Source organism: Pseudophryne corroboree, chromosome 2 (assembly GCF_028390025.1).
Source record: "Pseudophryne corroboree isolate aPseCor3 chromosome 2, aPseCor3.hap2, whole genome shotgun sequence".
Lineage (NCBI taxonomy): Eukaryota > Metazoa > Chordata > Amphibia > Anura > Myobatrachidae > Pseudophryne > Pseudophryne corroboree.
In genome coordinates, this window is record NC_086445.1 from 199,821,030 (window position 1) to 199,840,871 (window position 19,842).

The following is a 19,842-nucleotide window of genomic DNA, read 5'->3' on the forward strand; positions in this document are numbered from 1 at the left end:
CACATTCCACTAATCCTGTACAACAACCTTTGGGTAAACTCCTTTTTTTGCATATTACTGGTAAATTCCATTTTTTCTGCATATATTTGGCACATTATCTTGCACAGAAGTACAGTTTTTTAAAGAATATTGTTTTATAATAAATTTTTTAAATTACACATTTAGTGTTTATATTGTTCTTTCCTCCGCCAGCGCAGCCTCTTTCTTCTCTTGTAATCTCCTTTCAGGGAGTGACTTTCCCGTACCATTGGCTGCTGCTTAGCTAATCAGCTCGCCTCACAGCGCCCGAATACCTTTGGGTATTTCTTACCTTATTTCTGCCCCCAAGAATAGCACCGCTTATACGCATAGTGCCCCCAGTAGTAGCGCCGCTTATATGCATAGTGCCCCCAGTAGTAGCGCCACTGACATGCATAGTGCTCCCAGTAGGAGTGCCGTTCACACGCATAGTGCCCCCAGGAATAGCGCTGTTTATACGTATAGTGCCACCAGTAGTTGTGCTGCTTATACACAGTGCCCCCAGTAGTTGTGCTGCTTATACACAGTGCCTCTAGTAGTTGTGCTGCTTATACACAGTGCCCCTCGTAGTAGCGCCACTAATCATATATAGTGCCCCAGTAGTAGTTATACATAATGTCCCCAATAGTAGTGCAATTTATACACACAATCCCAAGACACACACAGACACACTTTCACTCACTCACTTTTTCCCTCCACTTAACTAAAGCTGGCTTGCCAGATCTGAAGCAGCATCCTCTCCCTCTTCACACACAGCAGCCTTGTCCTGTGTAGCTCCGCCCCTACGCCCCATGTAGCTCCATTCCGTTTAGCTCCACCCTCTTTTCTTATACACACAATGCTGCTGCTTTGACGGGGAGAGGGGAAAGCACTCTTCAAGCTGCCGGCGCCGCTGCTTGTGTCTGTAGTGTGACAGGCACAGCAGCAGCCGGCACCAGCAGGGGAACTCAGCACAGGGATGCAGAGCAGTGAGAGCGCTTCTCCAGCCTGGTGCCTCCCTGCACTGTATCCCTTTGCTGAGCGGGTAGCGGCGGGGCTGGCTTCAGGTCCTACATGCTGAGCGGAAGATAGGAAAAGCCCTACCACCCCAGGGAAATCACAGCTGCCACTGATTGCACCACCCACCTCTACCGCTGGAGAATGGGTAGGGGCCCCAGTGCACTGCTTTGCCCAGGGGCCTACACTGCTGTTAAGACGGCCCTGGCTTGCTGCACTGTCCCCCTCCTCACACCATGATTCTGCCTCTGTTACATGCTGCCCTTTTTTTATTAATAATCATGAGTGGACATAACACAGCTGCCGACATCGGCCAATGGTAATTCACAAGGCTGAGCAGCTATGTCACTCTTGGGGAATCATGCTCCTGGTTGGTGGTTTTCACATAAAAAGCCATTTTATGGAGTTTTATGTAAATATCTCCCAACCTACTGTAGATTGGCCAGAACGTCCCGATCGCGGGGCAGTCCTCTGAAATCGAGGCTGTCCCACTGAAATAGACTGTTTGGGAGGTATGCATAACATACAGCAGTAACCTGTAGAGGCAGGGGGAAATTGAGGGTGGCTCAGTAACTTCTAAACCTTGTGGATTCAAGGTGAAGTATTACAGTGGGTTTACAATCAGGAAAAACTGATGAATTTAAAAAACTGACCTGACTTTTTAAAATAAATATTTATATGTTGCAACTTTTGCCATGTGGACCTCGTGTGAATTCAAGCTTTTCATTTTTTTGTATCCAGTTATTCTGCTAAGCTTTACAATAACAAGCAAATATTGATTTGTTTCGGGGTTGTGCTGTCTTGCTGAGTTTAATAGTTACATTTAATCGATTAAGTATGGGAACTAAGAGGCCGATTCAGACCTGACCGCTGCAGTGCGTTTTCTCACAGGCTGCAATCAGGTCTGAACTGCACATGCGTATGCAAATGCAATGTGCAGACGCGACTGACCGCAACAACGGGGGGAGTGTCAAAATTCCGAACGCACCAGCGATCGCAAGGAGATTGATAGGAAGTGGGCGTTTGTGGGTGGCAACTGACCGTTTCTAGGGAGTGTCCGGAAAAACGCAGGAGGGACCGGGCATTTTGTGGGAGGATTTCTGACGTGACCGCACACCTACACACACACAATACCCACCCCCTGTAGGCAGGGATGCAAAAAACGCACCCTACCGATCAGGTCTGTATTACCCCCTAAATCCTAGCACTAGCATTCCGTGTCTTGGTTTTTTTGTCATTTTCCTGGTGCAGCAGGTTTGATCAGAACTTTTCAAGGATACTGATGGAGCAGTGCTTGGCACAACTGGTTTGTTGGAATAAACACACTGTGCGTCAAGAGGAATTCCACAGCAAAAGAGTCTGGGGGAACAAAAAAAAAAGGTTAACATGTAAAACTTTTAGAGTATAAGTTATAAAAAAACTTCCATCCTGGAACATTTTTTATCTGATTGTAGGCAGTGCAACTATTGTAAATGACCACCAGAAAATTAACCCTAAATAGGGTAACTGTTAGGAAACATAATGCTGTGTATACACAGAACTTTAGAGTTAGAATAAACATTGTTTAGGGGTAACATTTTCTTCTTCTTCTGCTTCTTCTGAGATTGTTCCAAACATCTTGAAGAACTAACCACTGTCTCTTCATGTAATCCCAGACAGACTCGATAATGTTGAGATCAGGGCTCTGTTGAGACCATATCATCATTAACAGTCAGAAACCAGTGGAATCCAGGTACACCCATCTACTGTTCGGCGAAGTCTGGCCAGAAGTGGTCATCATGGAAGAATTGCGGGTAAAAAGCCATACCTTCGATGTGGAAACATGGCCAAGCTACTCAACTATGCACGAAAACATACGAACTGGGGTGCAAAAAAATGGCAGCAGGTGCTCCGAACTGAAGAGTCACAATTTGAAATATTTGGCTGTAACAGAAGGCAGTTTGTTCACTGAAGAGCTGGAGAGCGGTACAATAATGAGTGTCTGCAGGCAACAGTGAAGCTTGGTGGAGGTCTCTTGCAAGTTTGGGCTGCAATTCAGCAAATAGAACTGGGGATTTGGGGGGTCATTCCGAGTTGATCGTAGCTGTGCTAAATGTAACACAGCTACGATCTTCTTCCCTGACATGCAGGGGGACGCCCAGCACAGGGCTAGCCCACCCCGCATGTTAGTCCGGCCCCCCCTCGCAGAAGTGCAAAGGCATCGCACAGCGGCGATGCCTTTGCACTTCAAGAGTAGCTCCCGGCCAGTGCAGCTTTAGCGTTTAGCGTTATTCTGCAGCAGGATTACGAACCCAAACATACAGCCAATATCATTAAGGACTATCTTCAGTGTAAAGAAGAACATAAAGTCCTGAAAGTGATGATATGGCTCCCACAGAGCCCTGATCTCTACATCATCGAGTCTGTCTGGGATTATATGAAGAGAAAGAAGGATTTGAGCAAGCCTACATCTATAGAAGATCTGTGGTTAGCTCTCCAAGATGTTTGGAACAATCTCCTTGCAGAGTTTCTTCAAAAATTGTGTTCAAGTGTACCTAGAAGAATTGTAATTGTTTTGAAGGCAAAGGGTGTTCACACCAAATATTGATTTGATTTAGATTTCTCTTCTTTTCATTCACTTTGCATTTTGTTAACTGATAAAAATAAACTATTAACACTTCTAATTTTGCAGCATTTTTCCCTCACCTGCCTAAAACTTTTGCATAGTATATGCCACCAAGTGATGATTCAGGGAAAATGATAATAATCAGAGCCGGCCCTAACCAATATGATGCCCTAGGCAAAATTTTGGCTGGTGCCCCCTAGCACCACCACTATTAGTTCCTCTTCTGACCCTGCCCCACTCACCCATAGCAGTCTTCATTTTGATCATCCTACCCCCTATATTTTAAATAGAAACAGTGCGCACATTCGGTGCACAGCCCAATAAGGGGCATGTTCTTGCTGGGAAGGGGCGTGGCCACACAATAGTGCCCCCAATTTAAATTACGCCACACAGTAATGCAACTTTGTTCACATTATATCATGCGATAGTGTCCCTTATTCACATTACATCACACAGTACCAGTGCAACTGTGGCTGTGTCTGCATACGAAATGCTAAATTTCCAGGAATACACTGTAATGTAGCATTTCATGTGCAGATACAGCCGCAGTCACGCACAGAATATAGGCATGCCACATATCCTTTTAATCAGCAGAAGCTGCTTGTGCCCCTAGGCATTCCAAATGCCCTAGGCAATTGCCTAGTTTGCCTATGCCTAGGGCCGGCTCTGATAATAATCAATACAATATGAAATTAATTTATAAAAGGGATGACCTTTTAGTGAGCTTTGGGTGTAAAGTAAGACCTCCTGCAGTTGCCTAAAGTCAGGTCCTGAATGTCGTCATCAGTTCCCCTGTTTTGTACTGTAAAAAAAGAGGCCTTTCTACAATTCTTAAATTTAAATTCCATGCCTTTTTCCATCAGAAAGAAAAATAAAAAAAGTCTTAAAAGCCACAAAGATGGAACGTACCACATTGTCAATTATAACCAGCGGTGGCTGCAGCGCCAACCAAAGACTGCAGTGGGGAGATAGCCAGCACATATAAACATGCATGCAAAGTTGGATGTAACATACTGTATGTGTTGGCTTCCCCAGGGATCAGCAGCCGCAGCCTGCACGGGACACAAGCACACGGTGCTCAGCCTGTCTATCTTCATACAAAATGCTACGTTACAGTGTTTTCAAACACAGCCTGTGACATGGCAGTTAGGAGCTGATTGGCTGGTACTTTATATCCGTCCACTTTCTCTCTCTCCGAGGCTTAATAAATAAACCCCTTAATTCTTTCCTTACACATGAGGAAACAGCAGTTTAATTTATTGTAAGGACAGAATTGCTTAATAAGTAAGCCCCCAAAAACGAAACACGGTTTGGGTTCATACGCTTTCCCCATCATCATTTTTAATATTTGTCACCTAAAGTATATGGGTTCGGATTGTGTCCCGGGATCAGTATGAAATGTCGGCGGACAGGATCCCGGTTGTCATGATCCCAACAGCGGGATCCCATACGCCAAAATGCCGGCAGCGGCGCGAGTGCTAAAAAGCTCCTTGCGGGCTTGCTGCGCTCACCACAGGTTCTATTCTCTCTCTATGGGTGTCGTGGACACCCACAGAGGGAGAACAGACTATGGAGCCGGTATTCCGGCGGCAGTACTTCACCGCTAGTCAGGATTCTGGCGTCGGCATTGTGACTGTCGGGATCCTGACTAGTGGTATTTTAACCTCTTCCCTGTGTCCCTACCTTCTGGATTATTAAGAGTTGAATCCAACTTCATGGTCTCCAGCAAATGTTCCAGGATTTTATCAGCTGTTCCAGACATAACTGTGTACCTACAAAGTATGGAGTACACCATTAGATTGCAGTCTTACTGGGTGTTACTCACATGATAAGACCATAATAAAACCAATTCAGCAAGTTTCATAGATTTTAATATTTGTTCAGAAGCCAAAACAAAGGGATAAGTAGGCACCGAAGGTGAGATAGTTCTGTTGTCAATAATGATTATTAGTACATGAATTGCTATTGCTCATTATGTTGACATGTTGAAATGTCAACATCGTTGCTATCCCTAACCCTAATGGTAACCCTAACCCAATGATAACCTTAAGCCTTACCATAATGGAAAAAAATGTCGACTTTGTGCAACTGACATTGTGAATGTTGACATTTTGTTTGACTACTTTGTGACTGCATACCGGCACTCAAATTGTTAAGTATACATAACTATGCACAGCTTGTGATGTACAGATATCTCTGCTCAGCATATGACGTATAAATACATAGACCCTGTCAACGTTTTGACCCTGTAGACCTAATGCATGTCTACCATTAGTGGTAAACCTATTGACTGTAGACCTTTTTAGTGTAGATCTATAGATCGGATACCCATAGGAAGTATAGCTATCTCTGCTCAGCATGTGAAGTGTAGATAGCTCTGTTTAGCTAATGAAGTATAGATATAGCTACTCAACATGTGAAGTGTAGATAGCTCTGCTCAGCATCTGACATACAGATACAGTAGTTCTGCTTACCATGGGACCTATAGATGGCTCAGCAGGCGAAGTGTACATAGCTCTGCTCAGTATGTGAAGTATGGATAGCTCTGTTTAGCATATGAAGTATAGATATAGCTGCTCAGCATGTGAAGTGTAGATAGCTCTGTTTAGCTAATGAAGTATAGATATAGCTACTCAACATGTGAAGTGTAGATAGCTCTGCTCAGCATCTGACATACAGATACATTAGCTCTGCTTACCATGGGACGTATAGATGGCTCAGCAGGCGAAGTGTACATAGCTCTGCTCAGTATGTGAAGTATGGATAGCTCTGTTTAGCATATGAAGTATAGATAATGATATAGCTGCTCAACATGTGAAGTGTAGATAGCTCTGTTTAGCATATGAAGTATAGATATAGCTACTCAACATGTGAAGTGTAGATAGCTCTGCTCAGCATCTGACATACAGATACAGTAGCTCTGCTTACCATGGGACGTATAGATAGCTCAGCAGGCGAAGTATAGATAGCTCTGCTCAGTATTTGAAGTACTATAGAGATAAGACAAATTAAAAATATCTTCCCTAATCTTGTTAATAGTCTCGGTGGGACTCCTTCTTTACCAATGCACATGCTCAGCCAGAACATCTTCCCTACACTGATAACCCCAACAGATGCGAGACTATAACTTAAAAAAATTAAATATTATCTAAATTTTTCTCACATTAGATCCAATGTTTTTTAATTGGTTCTCACCTCTGTAATCATATAGGATAAAATTATTACTTGTTTTCTTATATATATTTAATACGTTGATTATAATTTATTTATGGCAAGAAACTTGAAATAATCCTTCTTAATATGATCTCTCCTTTCATACATGAATCTAGCAAAAATAATAAAAACAACACAACAGTCTATCATGTATATGGGGAGATTTATCAAAGCTTAGAGAGAGATACAGTGGAGAGAGATTACGTACCAAAAAATTAGCTCCTGTCATTTTTTCAAACAAAGCCTGTAACATGGCAGGTAGGAGCTTATTGGTTGGTATTTTATCTCTCTCCAAGCTTTGATACATCTCCCCATGTGTGAGCTGTGTCATGGACTTACTTGTTATTGCCAGGTATCGCTGTTTGCAGGTTATTCCCAGATACTTGAGGGATTTTTTCCAAGACCAATACAACCTTTCCATGTTCCTTTAGACGCACAGTGTTAGCCTCTACGTCCTGTAGACAAGATCACATACTGTACATATGTATATGGTTGTAAGCAATCAGTAGTATTATTTATTTACTCATTCTGTTATATATGCATATGTGTAAATAAAACATGGATGATGTATAGCAAGTATCATTCTTGCATAGTTGTAACATTTTTATATATTCACTAACCCGAAGAATCCGATTGAAGTCATGTTTGTCTACTCGCAGAAAGTTACAGTTGTCCTCTCGTAATACGATGGTAGCTGCTCTCGGGGCATCATTCACAAGAGCCAGCTCCCCAAAGTCATCTCCTTCATGAAGTGTAGTGACCAGACCCTAACACAGAGATTGTCAGTATGAGTGTGGGAAGCATTAATCCACACATTATACAATGCCTGGGAACACCCATTTACACAACAAACTTCCAACACAAAAGTACTACAGTAATATCACCGCTAGCTCCTCTTTATTCATGAAACTCTACTTCATGATCAAGCTATCAAATAAGACTGTAAGTGAAGAATAAGAAAATACAGGGGCAAAACTATAGAGGGTGCAGAAGGTACCAGTGCTCCGGGTTCCCAGAGTCTTAAGGGGCTCACTTCATAGTCCCACTTCTCTTGCTTTGAGCTCACATTGGCATCAGTGAAAATGGCATGATAACAGATGACACTGTATTTAATACAGAAAGAGATAGTAGATGTCACGATCCGGGTGACTGGTCGCCCTTTTCTGACAGTCAGTTGTCTCCTGAGATTGGCTCAGCGTGCCAGGCCCGGGTCATAACTATGTTGTGTTTTGCATTTCATTTTTGTGTTACCCGTAGCGCCGGCTCAGCGGCCTTCTTAGTGATTTCACTTAGCTTAGTGTGGCGCTCCTAGCCCCGTCGCGGCCGTCACCGCCGCACCCGCGATCCTGCCGCACGGAGACTGAGTGTGGCGTCTTCTGTGAACCCCGGCCGCTGCTGTCATCCCTGTGGCCGCTGTGCGTGTGGCGTGGAGTGTTCTGCTGCCGCGGCCTCCGCCGCCATTGTTGTTTGGCACATGGTTCTTTCCCCTTCAAACACTGACATGGGCGCAGCCATGTTGGATAAAGTCACGTTATTCCTTTTACCAATCCGCAGCGCTGTTGCTGTCTGTGTCAAGTTGTTAGCCAATGCCTGTTCACCAGCTGGTATAAATATCTTGTCCCAGCGCCCAGGAAGTTGTCAGTGCTTCAATTGTCTGTTCAGTGATTCCAGTCTACAGCTTCACTAGAGACTCTCCTGGGTTATATTCTGCAGTACAGCCTGACTCCCCTGTGTCTACACTCTGCGGTGCAGTCTGCTTCTCCTGTGATAACTCTCTGCGGTGCAGCCTGCTTCTCCTGTGCTAACGCTCTGCGGTGCAGTCTGCTTCTCCTGTGATAACTCTCTGCGGTGCAGTCTGCTTCTCCTGTGCTAACGCTCTGCGGTGCAGTCTGCTTCTCCTGTGATAACTCTCTGCGGTGCAGTCTGCTTCTCCTGTGATAACTCTCTGCGGTGCAGTCTGCTTCTCCTGTGATAACTCTCTGCGGTGCAGTCTGCTTCTCCTGTGATAACTCTCTGCGGTGCAGCCTGCTTCTCCTGTGATAACGCTCTGCGGTGCAGTCTGCTTCTCCTGTGATAACCCTCGGTGGTGCAGCCTGACTTTCCTGCTACTGCACCCTGTGTTGGCAGAGTATATACTTTGGCTACTAGTAACTTCTCCAGCGGAACTCTCTTCATTGTTCTCAGTATTCAACATTACAGCTAAGTGCTATTCCTGCGATCTCTAGCATCATTATAATATTCCTTCAACGTTCTCAAGCGTCATTAAATACCTTCAACTACTTTCCAAGTTACTGGTCTCAAACCAGTTGGAATTCAGAGACTCTTTTCATGGTTATAGTTTTGTTACACTTTTCATGACTTTTATTATTTAATAAAATCTTCAAAGTTATCTTCAGTTGTCGTGGTCACGCCTTCGGGCATAGGTGCTGCAGCCTCTGCGCATGTCTGGGAGTCCCATCTCACCTCCTAAGTTTAAGTACCCGTCAGCCCCTACAACTGAGTCTTCCCGCTACCAACACCAGCCCTCAGTTGTGACAGTAGAATGTGAACTGGGGAACTACAATGTGGCATAATGTGAACTCGGGGCACTGTTTAGCATAGAAAGAACTAGGGCACTACTTTAGGGCATAAAAAGAGCTAGGGCATTACTATGGGGCATAAAAAGAACTAGGGCACTGCTATGGGGCATAAAAAGAACCAAGACACTACTAGGGGGAATAAAAAGGGCACTACTATGGGACATATCATTAGCTAGGGGGCTACTATGAGGCATACAATGAACAGCTACTGCAGACAGAGGGGGTTCTCTAGAAGCATTGGTGGGCCGCTTCAAAACCTTGCTATGGAGCCCACAAAGTTCTTACATCCCTGAGAAGACGTGTAGTGAAGTGAGACATACCTTGCCATGGGTGACCACATTCACTGAACCTTTCCATATAATGTACCAAGAAGTGCCTTTATCACCTTGGCTAAACACTGCAAAGTAAAAACAAACAGAAGAAGCCTATAAATTATCCATGTAGATATGATCTGCTGAAGACAATAAGCAATCAGGTAAGACAGTAAGGAAATCATTGGCCATAAGAAGTGTACACTACTAACGAATAAAAACTCACTTTGGTATAATATTTAATTTTAAATATATGAGTAAAGGAAATAGAAGGATAGCAATGTCTATTGACCAGTGTCAATATGACCTTAGATGTATAATTACAGGTATTTCATTATATCTCATCAATTCCATTAATCATGCGATATATTTACATTTGCATTTACTATAGGAAAAAAAGGCATTTCTGGGTAGTCAGACTATTTTATCTGGGCCTCCTGAGAGACCCTTGAGAGGGAGGTGCAGAGGGCTGTAATGCTCTGGTGCAAGCCGGGGTGATAGGACACCCTCTATTTTTAGACTTTTTTTTTAAGCAATTTGTAATGTTTGCCAGTATTGTCTACAGATTTGTGCATTTGTTGTTTTTAAACAGAAAGTTTTATTATCCCACATTTTTCATAAGTGAATCTCCTTCCCTAATTAGATAAAATTAAGAATATTCTGTGAAGTAGGCACGCACTGTTTCATGCATTGTGTTTTATCAATAATATGTTATCTGTCACTCATTGAATCTGGCACTTAGGGCCTGATTTAGCTGCGTCTGTTCGTGGTCACCCGTCTGCAAATTTATGCAAATGTCGCTATAAAGTCCTTCCCTTTTGTTGATCCGTGCTTCCTAATGTGCAAGGACTGAGATTCCCACTTACAGCGTCTGAACTAGAGATGTGCAGTTCGGATTTGGCTCGGATTGTCCCTGCCAAATTCGGATTCCAAAACGTAATCTTTTGGTGGCAAAATGTCATTTTTGTCCATGGAAGATGACATTTTGGTGAGAAAACATCATCTTCCATGGACAAAAATGACATTTTGGCGCCAAAAGATGATGTTTTGGAACCAGAATTTGGCAGGAGAATCTGGGCCCATCCGAACTGCACATTTCTAGTCTGAACACACAATAATACAGACTGGTACATCTTTAGCAGACTTCTCCCTGTGTGCGCCTGACATCACAACTGTGACTCTGCACGGACACAATCAGGACTCACGCACGGTACGACTTAGACGCATGTGCACTAGCAAATAATTGTTCAACTACATCTGAGATCACTAGTGCGTACTCCTCTCAATCAGGGCCTTATTCTCTTTACTAATTACTTACTTTCATAATTAATGTGCACTTTGCTTCTTTCATTTTCTGTGTAGAATTTGCATGTTTATAGATCACTGCAGGTGGCCACTAAAATGACAATTTAAAAAGCCAATGTGACCAGTTAAGGACGAGCAGGCCCAAAATGTGTGTATGGGCGAATAATCCAGTCAGGATCTTCCAGTGTATGCAGTCATCTGCTGATTGCACTAATTAGGCCCCAATATTATCAAGTTGTTTGTATTGAATGCGAAATATCTGTATATATAAGTAAAGGTTATGGATATGGCGCCACCAGTGTACACTGCTTACATGTCTTACATGCCTCCATAATTGCATAATGTAAGGAATATGTTCAATAGTAATAATAGCACCTTGGGGTTCCTGATACTGCAGAGCTTACAGTCTAAATGGCAAGCAGTAAAGCACACAAACACATAAGGATACTATGCAATAAATGTTATTATTTACCTTGAAATACTGTAGCCATTAGGAGACATGGCGATTAATGTATTTCTAACTGCAAAGGTTCATTTTTTTTAAATGAGTTATCTAAAATAAAATGCATTTTCTTAAACTAAATAAAACCCCAGATGACAGTTCCACATTAAAGACACTTACACACTGTTCCAGCTTTTGCGTGAGACTCAAACACCAGCACAGATGCTAATTCCTTCTTCACCTGAAGAGTTAACACAAAGTTTATTATTAGGATATTAAATACTGAATTGTAAGATAGGTTCTTCTTTCAATAATAATCCTCACAGAAATGTGCAGTTGTAGATGATTGATTTATACTGGTTATGCACAGAAACGGACAGAGGGGTAAATGTACTATAGCGTCACGGATTATATTATAGCTCTTCCAGCTTCGCCTCTTTATCAAGGCAAAGAAGGAAGCAGTAGCACCAACTCGACTACCAGATAGGGAGAGTGAAAACTCCCTCTGGCGATGCCTGTCAGACTCCCACATCACATCAGCCTACTGCTAATGTCTTGTGTCTCACCCTCGGCCAGATCCAGTGGGCATGTGCAAGATCTCGCAAACATCGTGAGATCTGCCATGCAGCCTGGAGCCCGGCAGCCGCCACAGCCACTACAGTGGCTGTGAATGAGGCAACGACACCTGCAGCTGTCGTAATTGCTAGCTGCAGGGGTTGGAACAGTCAGTGCTACTGACCACTCCTAAATTGCTCCACACATTGGTACACTATCTTACAGATAGCAGCGCTGAGAATGACAGGGGCACTCCTGCCTTGTAGCACTCACCACCGCATTAATACATAGGGGAGAAGCGGTATCAGCGCACGTTATATCACTTCTCCCCCGTTTTGCCACATAATACATCCAGATGAATCCAGATGAACTGGATACCAAGTGCCGCAAATGGATCTATTTGAGTTCACACATATGACAATGTTTGCTCATTAAGTTAAATAAAATGGACTGTATTAAAATGAAACTATGGTAAGGGTTAGAAGAAAATTAAGGTGAATGAAGAAAAGTTTTGGCAGGACTAAGATATAAATCAGCCTTCTGGTTTAACAGAGGACCATAGGACCAATACATTTTCTGTTTGTCTGGTATGTAACTAAGGGGAACATGCATCAAGCCCTCAAGAGATTTGAAATGGAGAAGTTGCCCATAGCATCCAATCAGCTTTTGTCTTTTAATAGAATGTGCTAGATTATTGATAGCTAGAATCTGATTTGTTGCTACGGGCAACTTTACTTTATCTCTCTAGAAGGTTTCTTACAACTAAAGCTGGGTGTACACAGTAGCGACGGGCATTCATTCTGACATTGGAAAGAATGCCCATCAGCCCAGATTGTGTCTACACATTGGAGCGACTTTAATGAAGAACAGTACGATCATGTTCCATCCTTCATTAGCATACTACAGGACGCTAGCAATATCGCTTGGTTTGATGCATATCAAGCCAAGCCTTCGTCACTAGCGACCACGGGAGCACTCATTCCCCCATGCACACTGACTGATGTAGGCGGTATGTCGTTACGAAATGGCATATATTGCCGACATCGCTCCAGTGTGTACCCAGCTAAGTTTAAGACTTAGGGCCAGATGTACAAAGCCTTGAAAAGTGATACATTTCATGGTGATAAAGCACCGGCCAACCAGCCCCTAACTGTCATTTTTCAAACCCAGCCTGTGACATGGCAGATAGGAGCTGACTGGCTGTTACTTTATCATCGTGGCATTTATCACTTTTCAGGCAGGGCCGTCTTTTCATATGGGCTCAATGGGCTCTTCCCAAGGGCCCCCTAGGCTGATAGCTGAGGGTCCCCTCTTTCCAGGGGTACCAGATTTTTGTAAATTGGCCCAGGGGAACCGGAGATATCTGACTTCAAAGCAGTGGTCCCCATCCAAGCCTGTTAATTGTTCTTCCCTGCCAGATATCTGGGGTTCTGTCTGACATAGAGTTTTTCTGAGGGTACATTCCAAAAGCTGAGACTCTCCCCTTTCAGTGGACAATGGCAGCTTGTCTCTACTATGCCCAGATCCAGAAATATCAGCCTTCAAGCAGCTGGTCTCTGCTCCAGGTCCAAACGCCTAATATGCAGTTTTATATATTTGTTGGTGGATTGCTCTGGCTCCTGAAGTCTGATCCCCAAGTCCCTAGTATCTCCTGAAAGGTGGAACTCTAGTTTTTTTTATCCCATTAAAGATAAGAAATCTATTTCCAGGAACTGGAGATATCTGCAGTAAAGCAAGCTGCCCTGACCCCCGGAAAATGATGAATATTAAGCCCACTCCACTATCCACCCCTCCCCTGTGTATTAAACACCCCCTACCACCCTGGAAGTCATGTACCAGGGCCCCTTCATTCAGCACAATGTCCCCTTCTACAGTTTAGTGTTCTCCTTCCCGCCCCATTTGTGCAGTAAAGGAGTAATTAGCAGAAATTATTTCTCCAGGTCCTACATGCTGAGTGAAAGACAGAACCCCCCTACCCCCCGCGGAACATCAAAGATGCCGCTGATAGCACCCCCCACCCCTACCGCTGATGGGTGGGTATGGGCCCCAGTGCATTGCTGTGCCCAGGGGCCTACAGTGCTGTTAAGACGGCTCTGTTTTCAGGGCTTAGTACATCTGGCCCTAAGTTATGCTTTTGGATGCTGCTGCTGTTCTATGAGTTCAGTAGAGCCAGTGACATCATTATTATATATTATATTACAGGCTAGTGAGTGGCTTTACTAGAGGCCTGGAGGCCCCTGGCAAATACTAAATGTGACCTCCTATTTGGAGCCACAACTGCACTTGGGATGCCGCACTCAGCTTCAGTTCTCCTTCCTGTATAAGGCCGCCCCCGCACTCCCATTGGCTCGTTACACAGGAGTCTGGGGGTGGAGCTTATATAGGAAGGAGAAGCTGAGTGCTGCTGCGTCCTGAGTGCAGCGGTGGCTGAGATACACAGCGCTGCTTATCCCCAGGGCCATTGTATCGTTTTATTAGAAGTCACAACTCTAATTGAACTGAATTGTAACTTAATTGTATTGTGTACACAGAAATGAATTGCCAAATCACGTATTTAGCCTACAGTATTTAGTGACTGATTTTAGGTGGGCCCCTTCACCTTGTGGCCCCTGGAAATTTACCAGTCTACCCAACCTGTAATTACATTTCTGAGGCTAGTGCTAGTATGCTATCAACTTTGAGCAGACAAGAATACTGACCGAATTGGAGAGATGGGAGACTGATTTAATATGTAACAATTCTTCGAATATCACCTCCAGTTCTTCTTCAGTTCGGTGACAAGGACTGTAATCAATTAAAACAAACATGTTACCTCTTCAGCGGGCATATACTAACAATAATATAATGTAAAGGAAATTTTTAAAAATAGTGATCTGCTCTGAGTATTTCCCCTCTTCCACAGAAACATTTCTACTAAAAATATTTCCTATCGTTATCAGATTTAACCATCTGGACACCTTGTGATGGAAGAAGAATGTCAGGGTTAAGTGTGGCGGAGGATAAATCATTTACCTTCGGATGGTATTTTTGCCGCTCTCCCTTCCTTATCAATTCTGGGCAAATACCTAGTATCTAGCAGTAACATTTTGTTTGTTCCTACAAATTATTAGTAGCATAGGTCTGTGCCACATGGGTTGTATGCACACGACATACAAGAGGTACTTTTTGACCATCAATACAAAATAATGATACCTAGTTGTATATGAGTGATTGCCAAGGAGCATCGGAGAAGCCATGGACCCTATATAGACACTGCTTGGCATTTCACATCGGAGATATGGTACACCTGCCCATCTTGCTATCACCTTATACTAAAAAAATTTTACGAAATAATAAACTTTGTTTCTCTCTGATGCCTGATGCATGGTGCCATATCTTTCTGGTTTTATGGTTTGTTCTCCCCTCCAGACTCAACGGTTAAATCCTCTGTTTAACTGAAATGGGAGACTGACCTTCTGCATACCTTCATCCTTTAACAGTGGAAATTTATCCACATCCCCTCCTTCTCCCTATATAAATGTACCAATCACACTGAAATGCACTTTAAACTGTTGAATAGACTGTATATAACCTCCTCTAAACTACATAGGACATGGCCTACTACTTCCAAACTGCGCTGGCATCTCTGTCATTCTGATGGTATCACTTTTCATGTGTGTGGGAGTGCCCTGTTTTGCACAATTCCTGGAAGGAAGTGTTTGCCTTTGTTCAGGATGTTCTAAGCCTCACACTAACCCCTGATTCCTCTTTAGTCCTCTTCCATTGGTACCCTAGTGCTGTTCCCAAACCTGCCCGTCATGTCCTTGATCACATTTTAATATTTGCTAGGGCAACTATTGCTCAGCATTGGAAATCCCCCTCCCCTCCTCCATTTGAGAAGGTTATATCCAAAACTCAATTCCATTTTGACATGGAGACTAGAGAGATTCCGGGTTAGATGCATCATCGCTTGGAGAGTGATAAAATGGAAAGTGATAAACTACCAGCCAACCAGCTCCTGTCATTTTTCAGACACGGCATGTGACATGGCAGTTAGGAGCTGATTGGCTGGTACTTTTTCTCACTCCGTTTTATCACTCTCCACTCGATGATGCATCTAGCTCTCTGTATTCTACGGTCCTCTCTTCTCCCATTGTGAAATGGCTTCAGTGGCATGTATATATCACGGAGGGTAACAGTGCTCCGCCCACATGTTTTACTCCAAGGAGCTCCCCCCCTTTGAATTTGAACGAGCCCCCAGTGGAGGGTTCAGATGCTTGATCTGTAAAATTTGTGATTGCTATTTTATTGTCTGTTTGATGCCCGTGGTTGACCTGTCTCCCTAATCCCCATTGTGTTCTGTTATCCCCTTTTCTCTTTTCTGTATCCCCATAATTTAGTTTGCATATTTCAATAAAAATGTAATGTAAAAAAAATGTTGCAATGTGTTGTGCAAAATGTGTGTGGGATCAGATGAGCCATTTGCATCATTGCTGTTGTGTCCGCATTAGAGGTACAGGCTAATGTGAACTTACGGCTTACGAAGGATCATTGTGAGCAGAGCTGATGGCCCAAGCTGTGCGAGGAACACCAGAGACTCCTGCAGTTCATCCTCAGTGTCCCGGTCACTCAGTGCTGGCTCTAGGAACAGCTCGGCTTTAAGGAATCTGTAAAACTGTGAATCTTTATCTTGGAAGTTTGGTTCTTGTCTCACTGCAACAAGATGAATTCATGTTTTGATAAGGAATGTACTGACGCTGTGCTGGGCATTTTAAATGAACATACCCTACATTTAATCATTATGCACACCATGTCCAGGGCTCCTATCCAGCACCTTCCCTGATTTCCTATACTGTAGAAACATAGGGCCTGATTCAGAGATAAACGCAGTCCACACAGTCGATGCTAATGTAACAGAAGGTGTCTACGCCTCCTGCCGGGCTTCTCTGTTCCTAATAATTTCATTATTCAAACTGCATACACTTAGAAGTAGAACAAATCCTACCATATACTCCTTAAAAACAACAGTCATCTCTAGGATACAGCAGAACCTTGACAAACTATCACTGTTTTGCCCACTATACATTCAGCGACCCACCGCTTCCTGATGGCGGATATGGCCGACGGGTGACCCGGCGGCGGTGGGGAGGTGACGGGGGGAGTGAAGTTTCTTCACTCCCCCCGCCACCCAGCTCCATAGCAGTGCATGCTAAAATGGACAAGATTGTCCATATTGGTCTGCATGCATAAGCGACCCGGCACCAACGGTGAACGAGCGCGGGGCCGCGCATCGTTCATCGTTGGTACCTACACACTGAACGATATGAACGAGTTCTCGTTCATTAAAGAACGAGAACGTTTATATCGTTCACTTATATCTTTAAGTGTGTAGGGTCCCTTAGACGTGTGCTTGATAAATCCCCTAGACTTCCTTTGGCTGGGTAAGATGAAAGCGTTTTGGCAGCAAAAGAGTTAAACATCGGAAGGAAGGATATTATGAAAACTCCTGTGTGTGTATGTGGAGTCAGGAAGACACGCCTCTCACTAGACATAAATGCAACATTCCAATCTTTTGCTCATACATTTCTTAGGCGTTCTCGTTCATCCTCATCTGCTACAGCATTTCATGCACCCCAGCTCTCTGCAAGACTATCAGAAGAATGTAGTGATCTGAAACAAACTTGTGACTGCGCTAAACGGACTATAGAATGACACTGGAATTGTTTTTTGCAGATGGAAAATCGGACAGTGGGACGTAAAAGCATTCCACAATGCAAAATACAGAAATACTACTCAGATGACAGCAGATGCTGCCTCGCTGATCAGTGTGACAATATACAGTTTACTACATATCATTCATATAGTGTCCAAGTTAAAGTTAAAATGATAATACCATGCACCAGTGATCCTTCATCCACCAGCACCTGCCATATTCCTATCGCCTGACTGCGCGACTGGTGACCGATGCCAATTAACCAGTCCACAAGCTCTTTTCCGGAACAGCATTGCCTGAGAGTTATAAAGACACAAAACCTTAGTACACATACTGTATATGCAGCACATCTACCTGTGCAGGAATGATGTGCTTGTTAGTTACTATCTCTCCCTACAAGTTCAATTAACCGTTCAACAACAAAATAAACCCGATTCACCACAAACATATATCAAATGTTAGAGATGAGCGGATTCGGTTTTACTCGGTTTTACTCGGTTCTCAAAACCGAATCTTATTGGCTATCCAAAACACGTGACATCCGTGAGCCAATTAGATGCCGTTTTGAGAACCGAGTAAAACCGAGTAAAACCTAACCCGCTCATCTCTAAAATGAATAAGAATGTTTGAAAGACATAAACATAAAATCAGCTGATCACTGCACATTTTATTTTATTAGAGGATCAGTTTACCAACAAGTCAGTACTATACTGTAGTTTTATTACTGAAAAGCTCCATTGGTTAATTCCTAAAACACCATTAAACCGTATAACCTGAATCAATCATTAAATCAGAAATATATTTTTACAGAACCTCCCATTATTAAACCCCCTTTAAACTTAGGTACTTAAGAATAAACGTAACACTATAAATAACGACATGTCATGTCGCCGCCCCGTCCGCCTTACTTACCTCTCCGGGCGCGCTGGTCCTCTCTGTGGCCGTCCTCGCTGGCGGCTCCCGGCGCTCGGTCCGGCGTCTGGGCGGGTGACGTCATCAGGCACTTCCCACCAACCAGACAGTGGTGGGAAGTATAAATTCAGGCGCCAAGCCCAGCATCAGTGCCTGAGTATCATCAGTTCCCCAGAGTGATGATCACCAGTCCTCCGTGCCTCCAGCAACTCCGTGCCTCCAAGCACCTCCGTGGCTCCAGCACCTCCGTGCCTCCAGCACCTCCGTGCCTCCAAGCACCTCCGAGCCTCAAGCACCTCCGAGCCTCAAGCACCTCCGTGCCTCCAGCACCTCCGTGCCTCCAAGCACCTCCGAGCCTCCAAGCACCTCCGAGCCTCCAGCACCTCCGAGCCTCCAGCACCTCCGTGCCTCAGAGCACCTCCGTGCCTCAGCACCTCCGTGCCTCCAGCACCTCAGTGCCTCCAAGCACCTCCGTGCATCAAGCACCTCCGTGCCTCAGCACCTCCGTGCCTCCAAGCACCTCCGTGCCTCCAAGCACCTCCGTGCCTCCAGCACCTCAGTGCCGCCAAGCACTTCTGTATCTCCTAGCACAGTCAGTACCTTCCGCGTCCTGTACCTCTAATTTACCGTGCATCCAGCAAACACAGGCTTCCGCACCGTGCATTCCAGCCATGGTTACTACTCTCAATCTTCCTGTTCTCCAGCCACGTTCATTATCGTCTGTCTGCAGAGGATTCATCAGCCCTTTCAAGTTCTTGTTTTTCAGGAGATCTTCAATATCCAACACGTGCCTCCTGCCTGCTGTCCGAATCCTGTATAAGGAAAACCTACATTTGGCCATCTCTGTTGCGGCCCAGTTGCGGTTCCTCTTCCCGGTCTTCGGAAGATACCCCGAGTCCACAACAATCCCAAATCAGGTCAGTGATAGTATACTCAGGCCTCATGGACCCGGGGGATCGGAACACGGAATCAAGTGCCATCCAGAATCTGGCTTCCCGAGTACAAAGTCAGGAAGCGGCACAAGGTCAGGTGATGCAGTACCTCCAGGAGTTGTCCGGGCGTCTGGATCAGATTCAAGCGTCCCTAGCCTCGGTAATTCCCGCACCAGTTCCCGTAGCAGCACCAGTTGCCGCTTCCAGCAATGTTCAGCCATCGGCCGGTGCCACTCCGCGCCTTCAACTGCCTACTCCGTCCCGTTATAATGGGAATCCTAA

At 44.4% G+C, this 19,842-nt stretch overlaps 1 protein-coding gene across 1 annotated transcript in view; it reads right to left on the reverse strand.

The window, feature by feature from the left end:
* RAPGEF3 (Rap guanine nucleotide exchange factor 3) overlaps positions 1-19,842 on the reverse strand; it is a 369,364-nt gene that overhangs the window by 126,894 nt on the left and 222,628 nt on the right. Inside the window, exons 4-12 of the mRNA XM_063952220.1 lie at positions 17,897-18,012; positions 16,539-16,716; positions 14,724-14,808; positions 11,650-11,710; positions 9,732-9,808; positions 7,453-7,599; positions 7,172-7,287; positions 5,303-5,391; positions 2,295-2,373 (exon numbers count right to left, since the gene is read on the reverse strand). Coding sequence (XP_063808290.1) covers positions 2,295-2,373; positions 5,303-5,391; positions 7,172-7,287; positions 7,453-7,599; positions 9,732-9,808; positions 11,650-11,710; positions 14,724-14,808; positions 16,539-16,716; positions 17,897-18,012 — 948 coding nt within the window. The remainder of the gene's footprint in view (positions 1-2,294; positions 2,374-5,302; positions 5,392-7,171; positions 7,288-7,452; positions 7,600-9,731; positions 9,809-11,649; positions 11,711-14,723; positions 14,809-16,538; positions 16,717-17,896; positions 18,013-19,842) is intronic.